Raw genomic sequence first — 26,634 nt, 5'->3', positions numbered from 1 at the left:
AGTATGATTACTTTTAAATATAGAATGCCCATTACTATAATTTGTGTTAAAACTCTATTCTAAGAGAAAAATTTCATTCTATATCAGTGACTTGAAAGTATTTATGCATAATTCATTTTAAGCTTCTTTAAAAATTATCTTGATAAATCAATAACGAAAAAAATTCCATTTTTTTATTGTCCAAATATACCCTAATGCAAACAAAAAAAGAAGTAGACATAACGGGTTGAAAAAAATTAGCCCATTAGCACAGTTTTCAATATCTTAGCCAGTAGTAAAGTTTTACACCGATATGAAAATAAAAAGGACAATTATAGTTATAATATCTAATATAGATTTTCTTTCGGACAAACACACTGAATGTGAATAGTAGGCCAGTATGATTAAATTTTATTGTTTTCATCTTTTTCTTTCTTCCCTATTGTTTTTTTTAATTCTAAACAAAACTGAATACTTTGAATTCTATAAAACACAGTAAGATAATATAGAAGCTTTGATTAATTTACTACAATTATCTTCATAAAGAGGAAAAATAGATTAGAAGAAAAACGTAATAAGCAACCCAAAGTACCGAAAACATAGAGGTTTGTCTATCTTCTCCTTTTTTCAAGAAAAAACGCTTTAGTTACTCTATTAGGCACTTAAGGTGTAAAACTTATCAAAAATATAGAAATCGACGTCTTTTTTTCTGTAAAGAAGTTGAGATGAAACTAATAACAGGATTAAAACAAAATGTAATATTTTGCTACTAAGTCCTACTTTTATTTTTGTAATGCTTTTGTATAATGGGTAAGATTTTATCATAAATTAATAATCGTTGTTAAACAGATAGAAGACAGGAAAATATTTTTAGTTCAAAATTAGAATTTTGAAGATGTTTCGCCTTCTGAAACATTTCTGAAATTACAAAAAGTTTATTGAAGCTGCTAAGAATATGTGTAGAACATAAATTCATAAAATCTTTGCAATCAATAGTGTCCAAGACAAAGGAAATAAGCACAAATGAAAACCAACTGAAAGTCATTCACGAGATAAATTGCAGCAATTATGAGAAGCGTTAAGTATGATAAGGTAGATGCTAGCTCCGTCTACCTGAACAACAGTTCGCGGTTAAGGAACATGGCATAGCTTTAATTACATCAATATTTGCGAACAACTATGAAAATAAGGTCGGTTGAGGAAACTTCTAAATATTGAACGGAGAAGACATAAAGAAAAACCAAGACATTTTGGGTTCCCAAGACTTTGATCACACATAAATCAATAGATATGTCGAAAACAATTCAACCTATTAAGCAGTGAAGAAGAGGATAAGCAACTCCAATGTTAGAGATCAGACTAGAGATGAAAAGAATTTAACCAAACATGCAAACAACTTGCAAAAACCTACAGACAATAACTGATGAAATTCTATGATAACAGAACAAGCTACTAATTGATTGGAAAAAAGTTTCAGTTACTCATCTATTATTTTATTGTATTTTAATGATTTTGTCGACAAAGACGATGAAGATTTCACAGTTAGATCATCCTACTGAGAGAACAAAACATCATAAAACTAGTAAAAACCAAAAACCAGTGAAAAGTCATGTATTTCAATTATTTTGCGTATTCTGTATATAGTGATAGTTCACTAATCACGCGAATCCACGCACAAAACGTTCATGTTACGTGACGAATACAATACTATTTAAAAGCATTGAACGAAATGAGATAGACCACATTTTTATATTCAATCACTTTGATCATAGCTACAAAGTTACAAACTATGATCAAACACCTGTTCCGAATCCCATGGTTATTAACAATTCTCTAATGGGGATCGCTTTATAAAAAAATAAATGACTGGAGTACATTGTAGTTACGGCGTATTGTGGAAAAGAACAAACCAGCTTCTAATTATAATGCTAATTAGGAAAAGACGATGGAAGTGGATAGGAAATACATTACGGAAATCATCAAACTGCATCACAAAACGAGCATCAAGTTGGAATCCTGAAGCGAAACGGGAAAGAGAAAGGTCAAAAAATACAATGCGTCGAGGAATGGAAGCACACAATAAAATCAAAGAATAGCAACTGGAAAGGATTGCTCAGGATAGAATTCAATGGAGAATGCTTATGGGAAGCCTATGCTCCTCCATGTAGGATAACAGGTGGAAGTAAGTACAGTGCAGTTACAAAATAGTTCTACCCAGAAAATGAATAAGTGATATGAACTTTATAACATATATAGTTCTACTGAATTAAAATTAAGTAACAAAACATAACACCAATTCAACTTTAACATCAAATTTCTTTACTCTAATAGTTTAATCAAAAACAATAATTCATTTAAAGAACGCCCTATCTTATTTACGAACGGTGTAAAGTTACTTTTTAAATATTAAACTGATTTTCATGCTCATATACTATTCTATTTTCCATTTGTAATTTCAGTATTTTTAGTAGCATATGTACATAAGTCTACTCATACAAAAATTATTGTACAGTTGGTACATATACCTAATGAAATATCTTTATATGCATAAACTAAACAGTCAATACAAAAAGGAATAACCTTTGACAAAAATTTATTCTTCTGAATATTCATTAATTGATAATAACATCAGCAATATCAATCACTGAGAATCTTTTTAGTTTGTTTATGAAATTATTCAATCAGTTTTATATAAAACTAATTACTTAAATTAAGTAAAATTAAATGTGTAATTTGTTTCTCATTGATTAAATCCATAAGTAATTTTAGCAAAAAATTGAGTTTTATACAAATAACTAAATAAGTAAATTATATTGTATGTTTAAAAAAAACAAGTAAATATTTACTCAATACTTATCTTATGTTCTCTAATTCCATTTATAACATTAGGTTTATCAACAAATATAAGTAATATCAATGGTCGAGATCATGAGTCAGTTGAAGCTAGACCAACATGGGAAACCTGGAAGCACTGAACAGCCGTTTCGTTCTATTGTGGGACTCCTCAGAAGTGCGCACCCACGACTCCGCTTCGCGAAATTTCAACCCAGGACTTATCAGTTTCGCACGCAAGCGCTTAACCACTAGACCACTGAGCTGACAGACATCCAATCATGTTAATTTCTAACTTCAACCAATCCACGAAATTAAGCGACACAACAACCATTGTCATCAGTGAGTTACAACCTCACAACTGACCCGGTTGAACTCCACTGGTCACTACTTCTCACTAGAACTCCAAGATATACCTCATGAAGCCACTCACTAGTGAGTATATGTTGATTAATATCAGAAGGGGTTTTGTGGATATTATAGTAATTTCAGTGGTTTAGATCATAAGTTAGTTGAAGCTAGACCACAATGGAAAAACTGGAAGCACTGGACGGCCGTTTGGAGTTAAGCATTAACATCATGGAATGTCGGCCAGATCAATGGTCTAGTGGTTAAGCGGTCGCGTACGAGACTGATGCGTTCTGGGTTCGAATCTCGTGAAACGAGTTCGTGGACATACACTGATGAGGAGTCCTGCAAAAGGATGAAATGAACGTCGAGTGCTTCCAGGCTTTCCATGGTGGTCTAGCTTCAAATGACTCATGATCTCAACCATTGAAATCACTATAATATCCACAAATCGCATTCTGATATCAAATATAAGTTATTAGATTGTTGTTACTTCATTAAACTTATCTCAAATCTCCTTTTTGACGCATGACGTTCTTATAAACAATTGACATGTCATGATACATCGATTTTATATTTATATAGTTCAATAATCATGCTTCCAAATCAACCAGTATATATATATATATATATACACCTTGAAAGTAAATCGTATGAGTGTTCGCAAACAACACAAATCGAATGATTTATGTGGCGCATATCGATTTGGTGCCTCCTTGTACCAATGGTTACGTGTTTAAATAATAATAATAAAATAACCATCTCTTAATTTGAGAAACGATACAAGAAGTGAAATATATTACAAAAGTGATTTTTTCTCCTTAATCCGGAATAAAATTAAAAATCAGTAATCTGTAAATTACAAACTTCAATTATATTTAGAAGAAAGTATTCGACTATTTGACCTTGTGAACTCATTCACACTATACATCTATTTTACTTTGACAAAGAAACAAACAGAATTTACTAATCTTGTATAAATTTGAATTATGTTAATTAACAAGAAACTAGATAATAACGATTAGAATAGAGAAAGAGAAATAAAAAGAAATTACAACGAATTTCGTTATGGTACTGAAGAAATGAAATTGGGAAAAAAGAAACATTGAACTGAAATTTTATGTTTATTGTTAAAAATTTGGTAATCTCGAAATTAAACCACGTTATTTATTAACATAGGAACAGTAGTAAACTTTTTTAGGCTTTAACTAACTTTTATAAGGACTGATTAATATATAAAAATTAGCAATGAATATGAATGAGGATGTAATCAAAGCCTCTCATGAAAGTTTTACAATGTCCAAGTGTCATGGAAGCAAAAAATAACAACAATTTTATGAAATATTTCAATGTATTAAATTGAAGTTTAACTTAAAAGTTAAGGTGACCGCCTACCATTATTCGTAGTAAATTAAATTTGAATCAAAATGTATAGACATTATTTTCGGTTGATTTCAACACTACACTACAACTATTCAAATAGAGAAAATAAGCGACTCTAACCAAGCTAAACAACAATTGAGCATAGAAATGATTTATATCTAGAGCGTTAAACACTATGAGTAGTAAGATAGTGTTTTAATTTACGCATAAGATATTAGTCTTTATTCATAAAATCAAAAGAATGATACAATCACAAAGAACTGAAACTTTTAAGATTTCATGAAGTTAGATGTTTTAATACAGGAAAAAAGTATTCAAGACAAGTCATTCAATCAATAATATCAATCAGAAACTAAATATACGTTTTAGTTAAGGTATCAAATTTGACTACCTAGCATATATTAAGAAATAACGCTGGAATAACTTATCGGAAATTGTCTCGTCATTTGACATAGCAGTTTCTAAGTTTGTGATAAGAATTCATATGAACTATATTCCAGCGATAAAACAGCATATTTAAGATAACAGACTTTATATAAATATTCAACATCATTAACAAAAAAACTAATAAAAAAAAAGAGAATGCTGATTACATTTTTTCATCCTTAGTATGGAACTAGTATTCAGCAGTGCGCGACCATGATAACATTGAAGATAGATATTAGGAATTTTAGATTTCATCAAGGTGAACACTTAACTAATTGACAATTGAATTGATAACTAATGATTTACATGTTTAACTTCAATCCCATTCACAACATTTTGGAAATGATATTTTGTCAACAGAACTCGGCTGGATATATCTGCATCCCGGAGTTGATGTTTACGCCGGGACTCAAACTCAGTACCGTTCGCTTAAAACGCCATCTCACTATTCACTTAGCTACTGAGTCCAGATATCTACTAGATTGTGCAATGGAGTGAAGTTTTAATTTATTTTTGTATTGGTTGTTTGAGTCTTCTTATTGATGTTTAAGACTGCAATTTATCAGTTTCTTATTTGTATATGTGCACTTTGTGCGGACTGCCTCGATGTTGCCTTGAGTCACAAGTATTATAAGCAGAGATAGATGGTGAATAGCAGTAAAATTCAAACAACCAATCTAAAAATGAATTAAAACTTCACTCAATTGCACAAGCAGGTAGCAAAGTGGATAACAAGATGATGTTTGAAGCGAACGCTACTGGGTTTGAGTCCTGAAGTGAACATCAACTCTGGGATGCAGGTAAATTCAGCCGAAAAGTTCCAATTAGGGCGAACAGCACGTCCTGGATTCAAGAGAACCAGACGAAAATGAATGAAAATAATAAAAAAGCGTTTAAACAAAACTAAATAAAAATTTAGCTGCATAAATACGTTTTCAATGAAGTTTAGTAAATGAAATAATCATTTAATTGTTTCGGTGTATTAATCGCTGAATGAATGAATGAATTCAACGTGATAATTTGTAAATAACGTCTTCATCACTATCAACAATCACTTTTTTCAGTTTAAATTTCAGATATCAAAAACTATAAAATAAACGATTTTGTGGTTGAGTATCTTAAATCGTTAAATGGGCTATTAAAACCACTTTGCAAACTTCTGTGTTATAAACAGTTACAACCTGAGTTATTAATATTACCGTACTACGCAAGCTCTATATCTGGGTTTCATGTACGTGTAGACTTGAAATCATAAAACATGTTTTCTAACAAGAATCTGTACTGAAAACATTGATAAGCTAGATAAGTCAGAAATTTCAGCTCAAAGCCAGATGATAAGTGAGAGATACAAACAGGTGCATGCTACTAGTTAAGATTTGGCTGAATTATCTGAGAGAGACTACCGTACGCTTGTGGCTGGAAATATGGCTTAATTTTTTGAAGTATATATTACCGGAAAGGTTTATGAATGTTTCTTGATCATGGTTAGTCAACAAAACCTTCACACTTATAACTGGTTTTCTGACTCAGGGACATGGTCGGGGTAGCGCATACGGAGCATACATGTATGTACCGAATTCGGATAACCGCCCAACATAAACAATTTGCGATATCTAGTGTATAGTGTGAACATAAAATGACTTTTTCGTTGACCCTTAAAAATGTTAGCAATACGGTTTTTAATAATAATGAATTGCATTGGATCCAAAATCTTGAAAAAAAAACTCACCTTTGACGTATTTCTTCAATGCATTTTGTTGTAAAAAAATGCTTTAAAACAGATAACATTTGACTTTGATTACATAATAACGTTTCAATGCACAATTTTGGCTTCTGAATATAAGTAAACAATAAAAGTTGGAACTGTGTGAGAGATTCACATTAATGATAGTAAAATAAACATAGTGATAAAAACTACAACAATATTTTCAATTATGATATGGTAAAATTGCAATATGGATAAAGGTGAAATCAACGTCTTCTACGATAAAGACCCTACGTAAATACTAAAATATACTGATGAGTTCAGTTTGTAAAACAAATATTGAAAAAGTGCCAAAACTCACAACAGCATATAACAACAAAATATCTAATGAATTTCAAAAATCAGCTCTCCCGTAACAAACACACCCTAAGGATTAAAACAGTAGATGAAGAGATTGGATTCGAACCCCATGAGTGAGATCGTGAATGCGCACTGATGAAGAGTCCCATAGTAAGACGAAACAACCATCCAGTGCTCCCAGGTTTTCAATGGTGGTCTAACATTGATCGATTCATGATATCAATCAAAAATATATTAATTAAGAAGTGGTTATTTGGTAAAATGGGCTAAGTTCTCAATAGATAGAAAAAGATTTAAGTAAAATAATAATAATAATAATAATAGCTCATGACGTCATCTAATTCAACGTCTAAGCTGTGATATTCAATTTACTAAACATATCTATGTATATATGTAACCACTTGTATTTGAACATAGATTTCTTTGATACACCATTGAAGTTATCTCCATCTAGAGACAAATATATACACTTGAATACATGTATCCAACTATTTTAAAAAAACGTTATCCGATCATTTTATTAATTATACCGATAAGATTCATTGACATACATAAATAAATGAATAGGAAAAATAAAACGACAGTCATATTTATTCATAAAATGTTTTTTTTGTTTTTACTATGACATCATACATATAATCGAACATGACATCAATCATTAGATACAAAAGAATATATATAACACTTTTCTTCATTTATAAAAACAATGGAAAGAAGGAAAATACATGATTAAATGTCCTAAAGAAAAGAATAAATTAATTTAACAAATCTATTTATGATAGATCTATTTTACAAGGGTAAAACGTTATTCATTTAGCATTTTTCCTTAGGAAAATTCTTTTGCTTAGACATAAAGCTCATATACATAGATATAAACAGTAGGTATTGGATTATCTTTTAAAAAAACATGCTAAAACGGTTTAATACGTAAAGTTTATTATTCTATATAAACACATGTGGTACATCTAGATCGCATCACCAGACGTTCTTAATCATTAATTACGATAATCGCATCGACTTAAATACGGTACAGTTCAAAATTAATGACTTTATAAACTGTTATCACATCTTGTTTTCGCTTTTTCTACTTCTGTTTTGATTAACTTTTATACCAGAAAGCATCGTGTATTGAAATAACACGAGTTGACAAAAGTTTACTGGGTTTTTTGCATCCGTGATGTAATTTTATGAGACAAGAATCTACCAGGACTAATAAAACTTTCAAAATGAGTAAAATGGTCGATGTTCTCAACATCATTCTCTATACCGGATTCAGGCGTCGGTGCGTACTATTCTTAAGGAAACATTTTCTACTTAAAGAAAGAAAAATATCAAAACATAGTTTCATTGTTGCTCAAGATGGCCAGAGAGGAGGAGGTACCTGAAAAGGAAATTGGATTAGAGGTGGTCTTAGTGACCTGGGAGCGTGACCGCAGTGCCCAAGGGACAACTGCTTGAGGTCGGTCACACACAACCACCACGTCAAGGTAGCAACAACGGTCGGGAATGGCCAGAGAACTCTGAATTTATCAGCTCATTCATCAAACATAACTACACCATATTTGCATTCTAAGTCTACAAGTGTAATTTTCTTGTAAGAGGTTAGTTCTTGTAAATTTGAACGACCAGATCATTATCTCTAAAAGAATGTGAACGAAACAGTTTAGTAAGATTGGAAAATATATAGGTTATCAATTTTGATGACAGTTTGCTAAAAGCTCTGATTCTGCCGGTAGTGTTTGAGTAGAAAGCGTTTATAAGATTAATCAGTTAAACTATACCTTGCTGAAAATTGTAGCAGCCAAATTCAAAGCTGATAAAATTCCTCTAGGTGATAACATGACCAGATCAATAGCGTGATCAGAATCCGACGATGAATTAGTTGATTTATGCAGATCAAATATTTGTTCTAAACATTGCCAAATTCTTTCAGATATACGAAATTCCAGAAATGACTGCCAAATTGTGTTTCCTGCCTATAAAATATCATAAATAAGTAATATAACACACAATCAATTAAATAAAAATTTATAATTTATGCATGTCTGAAGAAGAATGATTTAATTTTCTTCATTAAATCTAACATTTAAATGATTTTGGAGTATTGTGAATACTTTCATTTTATTGTATTAGTCATATAAACTAGTCATCAGTATAGTGGTTGTGGAGACTGTTAAGTTTTGGATTGCGATCATGAACCGATTGATGTTAGACCACCATTAAAAACCTGGAAGCACTGGATGGCCGTTTCGTCCTATTTTGGGACCCCTCAGCAGTGCGCATCCACGATCCCGCTCGCTAGATTCGAACCCAGGGCCTTCAGTCTCGCACGCGAACGCTTAACCTACTGAACCACTGAGTCCCACAATAGGAAGATACGGCCGTCCAGTGCTTCCAGGTTTTCAATGGTGATCTAACATCAATCGGTTAATGATCTCAATCAAAAAAATATAAATTAGTATTAATCAAGAAATTCAGGAAATTTGCAATTATATTAAATACAGTTACTTTTGTAACGAATATTCGTCAAGATTAGAATGAATAGTTTGACAGGAGTTAAATAGAGAAGTCATCGTATGTGAAACTTATATTTGAAATAATCTCGGCGATTGAAATTCAAATAATTCCAACGTTTCGTCCAGCTAACTTGTCTGGGCTTCCTCAGCGTAATAAGAACAGCCTGAACAGGTGACTACCTGGCAAATATTCATTGACAAGTAATTTGGACCCTTTATTTATTCAACCTGTTTATTTCACATGCATGTATTTGATGATTCTCAAATTGACATGTACATCGATGATTCAGAAACAATTTTTTCAACCTTGAACTTTCACTTTCAGTTATTTATTTATTTATCCCTTCATATATAACATATTAACACCGAGTATCAATAATTAGTAACTTAATCTTACTAATACATACAGACAATTCATTTTCAGTTAATTATTTCCACGTCGTGAACTTTTCACATGATTACTGTGTAAACTGACTCATATTATCCTATTTTACAAAACCAACATCCGAATATGATTGGTTTAAAACGGTATAGTTTTGACTGTTAAAAGCTATTTATTGCTTTGATGATTTTGATTATTACCCTGAAGAAGTCCAGACAAGTTAGCTAGACGAAACGGCGGAATTATTTGAATTTCAATCGCTGAGATTATTTCAAACATAATTTTCACATATAATGAATATCAATTACTGTTTATTATATGTGATCTATTCCTAAAGAATTGCAAAAATATTCTTTCATACGGTCTCTTTTTAAACTGACACTGTATCATCAGTTAAGAAAGTATCTTTTACCTAAAGAGAAACTGATGTTATGGGAAAACATTATTATTTAGTTAATACTATGCCAAATAACGTAGCCGTCAAACTTTAGAATATAAAATTTGAACAAAATAATATTACGATATTGCCTTCGACTTCATACAATGAAAATATAATCTAACAAATGAACATACATGCATATATATATATATATATATATATATATATATATATATATATATATATATATATGGCCATCAGACAAATCAAGAGTGGCAAAGCAGCAGGACCGGACAACATTCCAGCAGAGGCACTAAAAGCAGACGTAGCGGCAACTACAAGGATACTCCACACTCTTTTCCGGAAGATTTGGGATGAGGAAAAAGTACCAACAGACTGGAAAGAAGGACTTCTGATCAAAATACCGAAGAAAGGCGACCTCAGCAAGTGTGATAACTACAGGGGCATCACTCTTCTCTCAATACCGGGAAAAGTCTTCAACAGGGTATTGTTAAACAGGATGAAGGACTGCGTAGACGCCCAACTTCGTGAGCAACAGGCAGGATTCCGTAAGGATAGATCGTGTACAGACCAAATCGCAACTCTACGGATCATTGTGGAACAATCAATTGAATGGAATTCATCACTCTACATCAACTTCATTGACTACGAAAAGGCATTTGATAGCGTGGACAGACCAACACTATGGAAACTTCTTCGACACTACGGCGTGCCTCAGAAGATAGTCAATATCATACAGAACTCATATGATGGATTACATTGCAAAATCGTGCATGGAGGACAGTTGACAAAGTCGTTCAAAGTGAAGACCGGTGTTAGGCAAGGTTGCTTACTCTCACCCTTTCTCTTTCTCCTGGTGATCGACTGGATCATGAAGACGTCAACGTCTGAAGGAAGCGCGGGATACAATGGACATCTAAGATGCAGTTGGATGATCTAGACTTCGCAGACGATCTGGCCCTTCTATCTCAAACGCAACAACAGATACAGGAGAAGACGAACAGTGTAGCAGCAGCCTCAGCAGCAATAGGTCTCAATATACACAAAGGGAAAAGCAGGATTCTCCGATACAACACAGAATGCACTAATCCAATCACAATTGACGGAGAAGATTTGGAAGATGTAAAAACCTTTACGTATTTGGGCAGCATCATTGATGAACAGGGTGGATCTGATGCAGATGTGAAGGCGCGGATCGGCAAAGCAAGAGCAGCATATTTACAACTGAGGAACATCTGGAACTCAAAGCAACTCTCAACCAACACCAAGGTCAGGATTTTCAATACAAATGTCAAGACAGTTCTACTGTATGGGGCAGAAACCTGGAGAACTACAAAAGCCACCATCCAGAAAATACAGGTGTTTATCAACAATTGTCTACGCAAAATACTTCAGATCCATTGGCCGGACACTATTAGCAACAACGTACTGTGGGAGAGAACAAACCAGATCCCAGTGGAGGAAGAAATCAGGAAGAAGCGCTGGAAGTGGATAGGACACACATTGAGGAAAGCACCCAACTGCGTCACAAGACAAGCCCTCACATGGAATCCTGAAGGTCAAAGGAAAAGAGGAAGACCAAAGAACACATTACGCCGAGAAATGGAGATAGACATGAGAAGAATGAACAAGAATTGGATGGAATTAGAAAAGAAGGCCCAGGACAGAGTGGGTTGGAGAATGCTGGTCAGCGGCCTATGCTCCATTGGGAGTAACAGGCGTAAGTAAGTAAGTAATATTCTTTGATTCCGTATTTACTTAATTCTAATTGGAGTTGGTGGAAGTTTCAAACTGGTCATTAACAATAATTATGTTACTATAATGAGAATAACTGTTTTACTGAGTTTCTACGGTAGTCCGTAATCACCATTGATAGAGAGAAGTTAAAATTACCCATCAATTGACAGATACATATCGTTCATAAATGCAATAACTTCAAAGTACTCACAACTTTTATTTTTAAAAAGTTTATATTCAAGCAAAAGCATTTTACTTAACTGAATGCATATAGTTAAATACGTCCAATTCAACTTTCTGATTGTAGTTGTGAATACATATTATGAGTATGTCATTTAGAATAGTACAGTCAGTAGATTAATTTTTCAAGTATAATTTTTTAAAAATTCGCATCTCAAATGAAAATTGATGCTGTCAATGTACTTGTCATTAAGCTAAATTTAACCAGTTGACTATAAATTATTGAACAATAATACCTAAACGATTTTCATCTAATTCAAACAATTCGATCAGTAGAATTCAATCAACAGTAGTATGAAATTGAATATTTTCAATAACCAATATGCAAAATATAAATAGAATTCACTTGCAAAAGCGGTAATTGAAAAAGGAATCAAAATCATTAATTAAAACATTTATCGAAGTCTGAACTGTAAAATTTTATGGGTAGAAGAAAACTATGTAGATGTCCTTGAATCATCCTATTGGATTAAAGATACCAGCTGTCATTTGGAAATTCCTTGGTCGTTTGTATAGTTTACACCTACCACTGTATTCCTTATGCTAATTTACTTAATTAAGAAATCTATAGAAACATCAAATTATCACATTTAAATGTAAAACAAACATTAAACAGAAAGAAATATAGGAATTATTCATTAAATTATATGAGAAAATAAGCTAACCTGTGTAGAGATAATTTGAGCTAAATTAAATAAACCATCAAGCCAACCATGATTACCTGGCCATAAAATTTGTGGTAAACCGAAAGTCATTGATAGATCTAATTCACTATGTGAATCATTTATATTCTCTTTTAAATTGATTGCACTTCTTGGTGTAGATTCGTTTAAAGCAGCTAGTAATCGACTACGTGCAGATTGACTTTGAGCTATTGGAGAAACCAGAATTAATGACATTGCTTGAACTATATCATTTGGTTTAGCTGGAATATTGTACTCTTGTAGTTCATAGATTTGAGATAAAAGTAGAGCTGAAGCAGCCTATTTCAAAAAAAATTAGGCGTGAATAAATTCATGTATATGATGAAAACCTAAAATTATTTTATTCAACAAAGATTGGAAGCAATTAGTCGCTTTTATAAATTTAAATAGAATAAAGAGAAGACTTAGTTATTCTGAAAATGTCATAGTATTTTATAATGCTCCGATAAACAACGGAAGTAGTAAATTATGTTGGTCGATATGCAAAGCACATAATTGAAGTGACGTTTAGAACAGACATCAGTAAAGCTTTAAAAACGATGAATTCGTAGGTTTATAGAAGCCATAGCAATTGACGAATTCAAACACCCTTCTTTATGTGTGCAGAAACAATTTGTCGAATCATTGAATTCGCCCTGGTAGTCTTTAAACCACTTTATGGTCTAGGGTAATGTTGCAACTACTTATTTTTCCTATACTATGTTAATTTCCCCTCCTTTATTGACACTTATTACCCCGTAAGCAGAGATAGATAGTGGATAGTGGCTAACATTGGAATCCAGGACGCGCGTTTTCGCCTACCTGGAACTCATCAGCCGGATGTGCCTGCATCTCAGAGTTTATGCACGCTCCATGACTCGAACCCAATACTATTCGCTTCAAACTCTATTGCTTTATCCGCTTAGATACTCATTCGAAATAGCCACTATCTTATGCTATGGAATGAGGTTTAATTCATATACTAACAAGAAACTGATCAAATACAGACTTAAACATCAATGGGAAAATTCAAATAACCAATACAAAAATGTAAAATCACTTTTTTCACCCGAACTTTTATTTAATTAACCTTGATTTATTTACACATAAAATGTGTGATCAGATTGTTCGAAATGTTAAGTGCTAATATATACCACGGTTTTTAGATCAACTCTGTTTTCTCATTGTTCCATAAAATGACGATAGTTTGAACTATCAAAAATTGTATATGATAAAAATATTGGGACAAATAGAGAGTACACTGAAGAAGCTTATTTGTGAATTTCTAAAATCAATTTTGATAATCACCGTTAGTATATTTATTGGACTGAGTAATATATATAATTGTTCAGTAATTAGTTATCCAAAAAGATAAGAATTGGAAACAAAGATAGTTGAGTATAAATAATGTATTATGTAAGTCATTATTTTAATTCATTAGTAAAATATTTGTATCGGATACTATTCACACTTGCTACAGTATAATTTATTTTGATATACAACTTGATAACAGTTAGTCAGTTATCAGCGGTGACTTATAACCTTCAAGAAATATCTATCCATCCAAGTTTCTAAACATTTGTATTAGCACACGGAAATAAATGACTTTCATGAGAAGCGAAGAAAGAGAAATAATATTAAATATGATGTAAAGTTAAAAACAAACTACGAAAAACTAATCACTGACCACACTGACAACTTTTAACGTCCTCCCCAGTATATAACAGCATTGAAACCAATAAATCATGAAGAAACATGAGCAGGAAGACATAGAACAATAATCAACTTTAAAATATAACTCGAATAATATATTAGGGATATTTAAAATGTTTCTTTCTTCCGAAACAAGAAATATTCTATTTCGAACTACCTAGCTTCATTAGGCATATATGAAAAAGTCAAACCGATTTTTAGTTAATTCTTTAAATGGTCGATTAAATTCAGCGTTGAACTGTTAGTAAGTGTTACTATGATTAATACTGTTATTTGTTTATGTCAAAACTTTATCATGTTGACAGTTTTAACTATTCAATAAATTACTATTTTCTAGTTTATACAATACTATATGACTACAAGATAGACTATGAATAAAACAAACTTCTAACTGAACATATAAGCATAGATTTTAATGACTATATAGTAGACTTACTGCATGACTTGGAAGATGTGATTCAACAAGCATTTTACAAAATTGTGCTTTGTTCTGCAATATTCTAAAGGAGAGAGCAAATACTACTACTGAATTAAATGAATTAGGTAATATTTTGATGAATAAAATATAGAGATACTGTAATTTCATGTAGTGATTAACAGGTTTGAAAGCTGATTATTACAACTAAACTTGAAGCAAATGTTATCGTTCACACCTTAGTGCATGAACGTACTCAGGTACTAAGGTCAATTGAAGAGAATTAAGATTATATAACTGGCTTTCAATAAAGGAAAATACATTCTATTATTAAATAGCTAGTCATAATTCCAAATAATATGTTTGACTTTTTATAAGAGAGTCAATATAGGATTCAGAAAAACATCCAATTCATTAATGACCTGTTTTCCATAATAATGAAACGTGCTACTTATATTGACATAAGTAGTATATGATATTAGTCGTGAACAGAATGTCTGGCAGCAGAAAGACAAGAGGATCGAAAAGTAAAGAATCGAAACAGAACTCAATTTGTATGAAAATGCAGGAACAATGAAGTCTGAGTCATTTTGAGACAATTGATGGACATTTTGAAAATTAAGCATTTACTTTATGATTGTTAGATTTTATTAACAAGTCCTGTAATTTTGTGTCAAATACATTCGATTGTCCCCACCCGTGTTCCGTTCACTACATATATATAACATTGGGCCATAGTTTCTAGACAGTATGATCCCATTTCGAGATCCCCAAAGAAGTAGTCTAGCTACTATTTTACATAAAATAGGCAAAAATGGCAACGCCTTCTAGAACGTACTTGTAATATTTCATTTTATTTTTAACCTTATTAGTCAAATGAATTCTTAGAAATATGGAATGAAACAATTTGGCAAGACGTTTCTCCTTCAAATTTTATTGGGATCATCTTATTATTAGATAACTACATTCATATTTTAACCCTTAAACCATCAGAAATGATCACGTTACATTTATCAACTCAAAGATTTGCAAAATATTAGCATTTAAACGAACAACATATCAACCAATGATAAAACTACGCAAAATAAAACGTTATTAGTGCCTGAACTATTTACTAAAATCAACTTACTAAATGAAAATGTTAAACTGTTGTTATAAAAAAATATTTCTAATATATATAATGTTATTGTACGACCAGAAATATCATTCATGAATTGTATTTTATCTCAAACTTCATATATATCAATATAGTAACATTTCATGTGAAAGTCACTTGATAAAAAATATAGTCGTTGCTATATCTCTAATACATTCAAATGTCAAAAACATTCAATTGTTTTCCCAGAACATATGCTGTCTAGAAGGAAACTAATCATCTTAACTATCTAAAAAAAAAGAATTCCCGGTGCAACTTCCATACTATGTATTCATAAACGTAATCATTTTTAAAGTTATAAATTTTATGGATGCGAATCATATTATGTGAAATATTGTCTTTGAATTTCGATAATGCAATGAGAAGACGAAGTTTATCAGAATTATATGATGTTTTTGCGCAATACATTTCGAACAACCTGATCATACATATACTTGTTAAGAACATATTATACATGAAAATTAAAATGTCAACTAGACAGGTTAAGGGTAAGTCATAACAAAGGAAAAAAAATATCAAAGTACACAAAAATAAATGTGATTACCACTCTGGATAATAAATCAGTATTACTAGGGTAGGTTAAGTGTAAGGACAAATTGTTTTTGAACACATAAATGGGGGTTTCAATTTCCGTGTAGCCAAGGCTTCAATAAACCTTAGTATACGTCCTTGAAGGCTTTTGCATAATACTACAACATTATCTTTTAATTGTATGAATGGTCAAAAACTAGCTAACGAAATTATAACCAACTAATCAACAGTGGATCAATTTTCAGATAGAGTTGTCTAAGATTGAGTGAGAAACTATAATGTGTAGAGTTAACCTAGTCATAAATAAATAAGTGAATAGATGTTGATAAAATGCGAACAACTTATTTCTGACTCAGTAGTTTCATAATATCATACTTCTGACAAGATCATAAGTTTATGAGCTCAATTTCTAAGCGGGATTATGAATGAACACAAGTAAATAATGTCCAACTAGGCCGGAACAACTATCTAATCGGTGACAATCAAGTGTTACTAATCTTTAGTATGATTTCAGTACATGATCGAAATTATTTTGACGAAAATGATAGTAGTTAGTTTATTTCAAGTATATTTTAACGAACATGAACATTATGAAAGAAACCAATACTCCTAGTATTGACCGGTTATTGAAATAATACTATCCAAATATGTAAAACCTCTACAGAAAATAAAGATGAATACAAAACTTACATTTCTGGTACATGACCCAATTGAATAATAAATGCAGTTAATGAATGCATCACTAATTCAACTAATGTTACACGATCAGATTTTGATACTGAAACCTATAAATTGGATTTCAACAATACATATCTAAAGATATTACTATTGAAATAAAGAAAATTATATCAATTCACAGTAAATTACAAAAATACTTAATACTACCAAATGATAAACATGTAATGATAACAGAGAATTCTATAAATCCAGAACACAACAAAATGATGCTATTACCATAGTTCTTTTTTTCCAAATTCGAGAGCAAATTAAGAGTTTCAATGGCATTTTTAAACCATTCTTACTATTGATCCATCTCTAAGGCTTAAAATATAAATTTCTTTTTGGAATGTCAGGTTAGAATGATTACTTAAACGAATAATGATGAAGTAAAACTTGAAGTCCTCAAACGAAGATGTATTACTTGTTAAACGCAAAAGAGCTGGCTTTCTCATTTAGGCATGTGCGTTTTAGTAATAAACAGTTTAAGATTGAGGAGTTATAGCATTCAAAATTAATTAGAGTGATAAACATTAATTATCCTGTCGTCTTCATCAAAAACACGAAGTTGAGCTTTACCATACATTTCATACTCTGTTCTTATTCTTGTAGACAGTTTAAGCTCCTTGGAAACTCTTGTATTATTGATATCAACTTTACTAATCCGTTTACGTACAATTTGATTCCCTTTCGAAGTCGCAATTTGAGGTATGGTAAGTTATACCAACAGTTACTTGGCCTATGCATTCAAGCCGTATTGCTATTGACCGACAAAATTCGGTCAACATTAAGGTCTAGACAAGCATGATTGTGAGTACGGCCCTCAGATAAACTCAAAGAAGCTCTAAGAAGCTCAGAAAAAACGAAGATATTCCACCCAATCATCTTTTTGAAGAACATTCAAGAATCTCAACGTGTAGTTCCCCTATTTGACAAATGCTCAAAACCACTGTATGTGGATTGGATGACTGTAATGAGGATTTCGTTTTTACTAATAATTATAAATATTTGAGAGTTTTGTACCATATATGACACTGTTTTGAACAACATTCCTTCTCACTCGTCTCCTGATTTCTCACTTGCGACTTGGAGGGTTCTAGCGTTCGAATGCTCAAGTAGTACGCTGTATAGCAGAAATCTAATCTCCAGATATAACAATGATGTTGGTTACCGTGATCTGAATTCATTATAGAGCGTCAGCTCTGTCAAGACTGGAACTAGGCTTTATTGATGAGTCCCAATTAACAACAAACTCAGTTTCAGGGTTACAGATTAAATGCCAATAACAACTTGTAAGTTTTCGAAATCGCTCTATCATGTACAACGCGTTTAGTTTTCATTGAAATTATTAACTGATCAATGTTGTATCACCACTGAAAGTCTGAGAGCACGGTACTGCAGTTTCGTCATAGTTTACTACCCCTCAGTAGCACACCCACGATGTCGCACGAGGAAATGGAAGCAAGGATCTTTCGGGTCACGTGCGAACGCCTAGACTATAAACCACTGAGACGCTATCCAAAGGTGTTAATGTCTAACTTCAAATAATCCACGATATTGATTTTAACCGTCAATAGGGAAAACTGTTGATGGAATTCAAATGACGATCAGGAATTAAGTCTAACATCTACAAGATCGATCTTCTCTAAACATATAACACGACCAAACGCAACTACTTTTGTGGTTAATGAATGAATAGAACAATGACATTAATAATAATTACTCACACTCCCTCGTAACAAGTCTAGCAAGGCTCCCAAATATACCGGAAACTTTTTCATACAATAGTGAGCAAATAAAGTATCAGCCTGTACGCAATCATAAAAAACCTAAAATACAAGGAGAGAATTTACTTTAACATACATTTATTGTCTTAAAGAGAGCAAAACAAAAATTGATGCAGGATAATATGAATTCATTTTATTTCATATCGTTAGGTCCTCATCAGTTGCTTACAACCTATACCATTTCATTACAGATATTGACATATATATATATACGGAGGTGATTAAAGATGAATATGTACATCATGATATAGCGAAGATTCTAATAGAGTTATTTCAACTGATTACATCATTGTCATTTTTAAAAAATGCATAATTGATTGATTTCAAGTCATATCTTTCATTGTTATTATTAATCTGATCCCAGTTACTCCCGTAAATAATTATTTAATGTTTGTTAACTTTTTGATTTCTAATAACTAGTCCGATGTTCTGGAACTTCCCCTTTCACAATGTAAGTCAATGAACAATCTAATATTTGCCTGCTTTCAATGAGTTGATCATATAGATTTGGTTATTGAGTATAATGATTATTAAGTTCATCAATTTTCATGGTCGAACTCCCTCAGTCACAGCTTCTCATTAGAACTCTGATAATTACCTGTCAAAAGTAGTCACAAGTGAACACATGATTTGTGGAGATTACTGAATTCCATGGTTTAAATAACTGACTAATCTTAATTAAGAACCCATTCACAACGAACTTGATGTCTAGTGCTCTTTTTGGTTGTTTAATTAAGATCAGTTCATGATGTAAACCATAAAATTCAACAACCTTCACAAACCCACTGTAGTAACTAATTAAACATGTGTCTACAACAAATAAGGTGTATTAGAACATAATTTTAAAAATTTTGCTTAGATCAACAACGAAGAGCTAGTTTATTAGTGAAAGGACATAACATTCAATGAATAGATTATAATTTCGAATCCTACTTCTTCCATTTTTATAACAAACCAGTGGTAAGACTAGTCCTAGTAACTCTTACTTACTTACTTACGCCTGTTACTCCCAATGGAGCATAGGCCGCTGACCAGCATTCTCCAACCCACTCTGTCCTGGGCCTTCTTTTCTAATTCCATCCAATTCTTGTTCATTCTTCTCATGTCTATCTCCATTTCTCGGCGTAATGTGTTCTTTGGTCTTCCTCTTTTCCTTTGACCTTCAGGATTCCATGTGAGGGCTTGTCTTGTGACGCAGTTGGGTGCTTTCCTCAATGTGTGTCCTATCCACTTCCAGCGCTTCTTCCTGATTTCTTCCTCCACTGGGATCTGGTTTGTTCTCTCCCACAGTACGTTGTTGCTAATAGTGTCCGGCCAATGGATCTGAAGTATTTTGCGTAGACAATTGTTGATAAACACCTGTATTTTCTGGATGGTGGCTTTTGTAGTTCTCCAGGTTTCTGCCCCATACAGTAGAACTGTCTTGACATTTGTATTGAAAATCCTGACCTTGGTGTTGGTTGAGAGTTGCTTTGAGTTCCAGATGTTCCTCAGTTGTAAATATGCTGCTCTTGCTTTGCCGATCCGCGCCTTCACATCTGCATCAGATCCACCCTGTTCATCAATGATGCTGCCCAAATACGTAAAGGTTTTTACATCTTCCAAATCTTCTCCGTCAATTGTGATTGGATTAGTGCATTCTGTGTTGTATCGGAGAATCCTGCTTTTCCCTTTGTGTATATTGAGACCTATTGCTGCTGAGGCTGCTGCTACACTGTTCGTCTTCTCCTGTATCTGTTGTTGCGTTTGAGATAGAAGGGCCAGATCGTCTGCGAAGTCTAGATCATCCAACTGCATCTTAGATGTCCATTGTATCCCGCGCTTCCCTTCAGACGTTGACGTCTTCATGATCCAGTCGATCACCAGGAGAAAGAGAAAGGGTGAGAGTAAGCAACCTTGCCTAACACCGGTCTTCACTTTGAACGACTTTGTCAACTGTCCTCCATGCACGATTTTGCAATGTAATCCATCATATGAGTTCTGTATGATATTGACTATCTTCTGAGGCACGCCGTAGTGTCGAAGAAGTTTCCATAGTGTTGGTCTGTCCACGCTATCAAATGCCTTTTCGTAGTCAATGAAGTTGATGTAGAGTGATGAATTCCATTCAATTGATTGTTCCACAATGATCCGTAGAGTTGCGATTTGGTCTGTACACGATCTATCCTTACGGAATCCTGCCTGTTGCTCACGAAGTTGGGCGTCTACGCAGTCCTTCATCCTGTTTAACAATACCCTGTTGAAGACTTTTCCCGGTATTGAGGGAAGAGTGATGCTCCTGTAGTTATCACACTTGCTGAGATCGCCTGTCTTAGGTATTTTGACCAGACGTCCTTCTTTCCAATCTGTTGGTACTTGTTCCTAATCTCAAATCTTATTGAAGAGAATGTGGAGTATCCTTGCAGTTACCGCTACATCTGCTTTCAATGCCTCTGCTGGAATGTTGTCTGGTCCTGCTGCTTTGCCACTCTTGATTTGTCTGCTGACCATGCTGATTTCTTCAATTGTTGGTGGGCCAACATCGGTTCGGAGGTCCGTGGGTGCTGCTTCGATGTTGGGTGGGTTCAATGGAGCTGGTCGATTCAAGAGTTCTTTGAAGTGTTCTACTAACCTGTTTTTTTGCTCTTCAATGTTGGTGATTACCTTGCCTTCCTTGCTTTTCACTGGTCGTTCTGGTTTGCGGCGATTTCCAGAGAGTTTCTTTGTCGTGTCATACAATTGTCTCATGTTTCCTTCTCTTGCAGCCTTTTCCGCCGTCGTTGCTAAATCTTCCACATATTTACGTTTGTCGGTTCTGATGCTCCTCTTCACTTGTTTGTTTATTTCCGTGTATTCAGCTTGTGCCTTGGCTTTTTCTGCTCTTGTTCGGCTGGTATTGATCGCTGCCTTCTTGTTCCTTCTTTCTTGAATCTTATCCAGTGTATCAACAGTGATCCATTCCTTGTGGTGGTGCTTCTTGTGACCCAGGACCTCATGACATGTTGAAGTGATTGCCTCTTTGATCCCCTTCCAGTTGCTCTCCACAGTAGTTCGTTTTCCATTGAGTAGATCATGAAAGGCCTGGAACTTGTTGCTGAGGTCTATCTTGAATTCACTGAGTTTGTTAGTATCCTGGAGAAAGGCCGTATTGAACTTTTGTGATATTGTCCGCCCCGTTGTCCAGTGCTTCTTGAGTTTCAATTTCATCTTGGCGACCAGTAAGTGATGATCAGATGCTATATCAGCTCCTCTCTTGGTTCTCACGTCCTCTACAGTCCTCCTGAACGTTTTCTTGATGCAAATATGGTCGATTTGGTTTTGTGTAGAGTGATCCGGTGAAGTCCATGTGGTTTTGTGTATGCGTTTATGTGGGAATATGGTGCCGCCTATGACCAGCTTATTGAAGGCACATAGATTTGCAAACCTCTCACCATTTTCGTTTCTTTCTCCCAGTCCGTGTCGTCCCATGATGTCTTCATATCCAGTGTTGTCCGTTCCAACCTTGGCGTTGAAATCTCCCATCAGAATAGTCAGGTCCTTTGTTGGGCACTTTTCGACGATTGACTGCAGTCTATTGTAGAATTGATCTTTAGCGTCTTCATTGTAGTCGTTGGTAGGCGCATAGCATTGGATGATGTTCATTGAAATGCCCTCTTTCTTTGTTTTAAACGAGGCTTTGATGATCCTTGGTCCATGAGATTCCCATCCTATGAGTGCATTTTGCGCTTGTTTGAACAGCATCAATGCAACTCCATGTGTATGTGGTGCATTTTCTTCTTCATGGCCGGAGTATAACAGGAGCTCTCCTGTAGTTAGTCGTTGTTGTCCAACTTGTGTCCAATGTGTTTCACTGATCCCAAGTACCTCTAGGTTGTATCTTCTCATTTCTGCAGCAATTTGGAAGGCTCTTTCGGTGTCCCACATTGTACGAACATTCCATGTACCTAAATAAATGGTCGCTCTGGTTGTCAGAAGGGGCATCGGCCTCGTAACTTCCGAAGGAATTCGGCTTTCATCATGAGGCGTCATAATTCTTCTAAATGAAGACCTTCTGACTCCCAGGGCAGAGTTTAAAAGGTTTGAATAATTTTTTCTAGTTAGCGTTTTTTTAGCGAGTTAGTTTTCTACGGGATGGGGACGCTAACCCCATGCCCAACCCTCCTCCTTTATCCGGGCTTGGGACCGGCAGTAGCCCCCGGAGGGACTCCAGGCAGAGTTCCTAGTAACTCAGTTAAAACTAAAAACTAAGTACACAAACATGTATTCACTCTAAACCATTTATTTGGGGAAAATGAACAATATTAATGACTATCTATTAAAAAGAATTCAATTAAGCTATTTTCACATAATACAATGATGTATATTTCTCCTAAATATTTCACTTTCATAAACTTATTAATATATACTTTATCGTTCCAAGATTTCTGTCAACAACTGTTTAGAAATTAATATATTGTTTATGTGTAATACTTTTTGGATTATACATATTGTTTAAAAGCGCCATACAACAAAAATATCCACTTCTAATAGTTTAGAAATAATATTTAGAACATAATTATAAAGTTTGAAATACTAATGATATACTATTGACATGAATTTTATAAGTATATGTGTGCAAACTTGCTATGGTACATGAAGGATATGATTTAAGATAATCTTGCTTTATTTCTAGCTATCAAGATGAAACAGATGAAAAATAAGATGTACCCGGAAATTCCATAAGACATCTGCTTTAGAGCTTCCAAATATACAATATGATACAACTTCACCAACAGTGGTACCACTGAACTTTACTTTTAAACGTAACGGCTTCACGGAAACTTTAAATTCTTTGATTTTATTCTTAGCATGTGTCAGTTGATGAATTTTTTAATTTGCTCCCCAATGCACCGAAATCCTGAAATGGGTACTGTTCAGTTAATGTTGATGTTGTGTGGATTTCCAAATCTTAAATGCCATTCACAACAAATATAATTAGTTTGATTTACTTTTACGGAACACACACACACAGAGAGATTTTAACATTATTCATTTAAGTGTCAAAATAATTTGTCACATGAAAAAACGTTTTACAAAATATTTACATGGCTACTTAAAATATATTCAGTAGTTAAGTTTCTCATCTAAATATTTTGTTGTAAAAAATATTTTAACTTCTTGTAAAACAGTCGATAATATCGTATGTATGTGATCAATGTGAAGAGACGTAGGATTCATACCAATAACCTCATTTTTGGTTAAAACACGGAACTTTCGTCCTCGCCCCACATAATATTTTATTACAAAAAGTTGGTCATCCTATCATTATGAAGAATTCGGTTACCTGGAATCACATTAGTTGTTCCTAAAACACACTGAATTAATTGTAAGAATATGAAAGAAGTGAGCTCATAATTTGAAGGAAATGGATTCTGCATTATTGTTTTAGATAATAAGAATAGTTGTTACATATTTTCCCCCAATTACACTATGTGAATAGCTATGTAGTAACAGAATCTGCTAATAAACTGGATAAAATTAAGTTCAATTCATTAAATTATCCTACTCACTATACTCCCAAAAGTAGTGAATACTATACAACAAAATGTTTGGCGTTCATACTGGTAAGTGACCAGTCTAATTAGATGACGTCAAGGACTGGCCTTACTCTGATGGTCTACACTAAAAATTCATTTAAATATACTTACACAGTTGAATTCACGAGCCGATCAAGCTAGACCACAGCTGAAACTCAGAAGCACTGAGCGGCCGTTTCGTCTTAGTGTGGGACTCCCCAGTGGTGCGCATCCACGATCCTGCATGCACTACTGGAACCCAGGACACTCTGTCTCACGTACGAAGGCTTAACATATAGACCATAGAGACCACATCTAACGGTGTTAATTTCTAACACCAATCGACCCATGACCTTCTAAAACCCTTCATTCATTGTTTGAGGTGGACAGCTGTGTCCACTCGACAAAGATTGAACTTCACTGATCATGACTTCTCAGTATAACTCCAGGAAAGCTATCTTGAAGCTATTCACTAGTAAGCACGTGATTATCATCAATATAAGGATTTGTGAAGATTATAGTATTTTAAGAGCTAAATTCACAAATCAATCTAGAATGGAACGGCCGTTCAATGCTTTCAGTTTTTCAATGGTGGTCTAACTTAGATCAACTCGTGAAATCAATTGTAAAAAATACTACGATCTCCACAAATCCCAATACTGATAAAAAAATACTTCTATATAGTTTAGTTGTAATTAGATAAACAATTTTACTATGTTCTTTTACACCATCCTTCATGAATATTGACAAAAGTAAGAAATTCTACTTTTGATGATTAGTATCAATAGTCAAGTGGATTACTATTCAAAAATAAACATACAACACAACAATCTGGATAGAATATATGCTGTAGTTTAACCACTATAACAAATTCATTTGAATGTCTAACTTAGACTGAAGGAAAAAAAGCAAGTTATATACTTGAAATAGTTTGCTAACATTTATTAATATGTAAATACTGCCAAAAAATATTTTAGCAAATTAGAAATAATAAAAAATTAGTGTTAACAACGACGTCATTATTATCCCCATTGTCATTATCATCACTATCATTCTGAATTCTATCGAAATTAGTAGAGTAAAATTTACAATTTTTCATTCACTTCAAAAGATACACAATACTTTTTAACAATATCTACAATGACAACTAAAATTCGCTTAGCTGCATTTTTTTCAGTCTGATATTTCTACACTACTAACTCCGCCTGTAGCTCTTCTAGAGTTACTGCCGGTCCCAAGCCCGGGTAAAGGAGGAGGGTTGGGCATGGGGTTAGCGTCCCCATCCCGTAGAAAACTAACTCGCTAAAAAAACGCTTACCAGAAAAAATAATTCAAACCATTTTAACTCTGCCCTGAGAGTTAGAAGGTCTTCATTTAGAAGAATTATGACGCTTCATGGTGAAAGCCGAGTTCCTTCGGAAGCCACGAGGCCGATGCCCCTTCTAACAACCAGAGCAAAAATTTTTATAGGTACATGGAACGTTAGAACCACAAGCATGCTTTACCCTCTATTCAAAAAGATTTGGGAGGAGGAACAAGTGCCAATGGACTGGAAAGAAGGACACCTCATCAAGATTCCAAAGAAAGGAGATCTGAGCAAATGTGAAAACTACAGAGGCATTACACTACTGTCAATACCAGGGAAAGTCTTCAACAGGGTGTTGCTGAACCGGATGAAGGATGCAGTAGATGCCCAACTTCGAGATCCACAAGCTGGATTCCGAAAGGATCGGTCGTGCACAGACCAAATTGCGACACTACGGATCATCGTCGAACAATCAGTTGAGTGG

At 33.6% G+C, this 26,634-nt stretch overlaps 1 protein-coding gene across 1 annotated transcript in view; it reads right to left on the bottom strand.

The window, feature by feature from the left end:
• Positions 1-26,634, bottom strand: part of STK36 (Serine/threonine-protein kinase 36) — an 84,215-nt gene that overhangs the window by 22,246 nt on the left and 35,335 nt on the right. The window contains exons 17-22 of the mRNA XM_051213120.1: positions 19,251-19,352; positions 17,497-17,591; positions 15,141-15,204; positions 12,974-13,291; positions 8,815-9,009; positions 6,698-6,801 (exon numbers count right to left, since the gene is read on the bottom strand). Of these exons, the coding sequence (XP_051069064.1) occupies positions 6,698-6,801; positions 8,815-9,009; positions 12,974-13,291; positions 15,141-15,204; positions 17,497-17,591; positions 19,251-19,352 (878 nt within the window). The remainder of the gene's footprint in view (positions 1-6,697; positions 6,802-8,814; positions 9,010-12,973; positions 13,292-15,140; positions 15,205-17,496; positions 17,592-19,250; positions 19,353-26,634) is intronic.

The sequence above is a fragment of the Schistosoma haematobium genome, chromosome 3 (genome assembly GCF_000699445.3).
Source record: "Schistosoma haematobium chromosome 3, whole genome shotgun sequence".
NCBI classification, from domain to species: domain Eukaryota; kingdom Metazoa; phylum Platyhelminthes; class Trematoda; order Strigeidida; family Schistosomatidae; genus Schistosoma; species Schistosoma haematobium.
The sequence above is the reverse complement of the archived record's forward strand: the minus strand, read 5'-3'. Positions and strand labels throughout refer to the sequence as shown.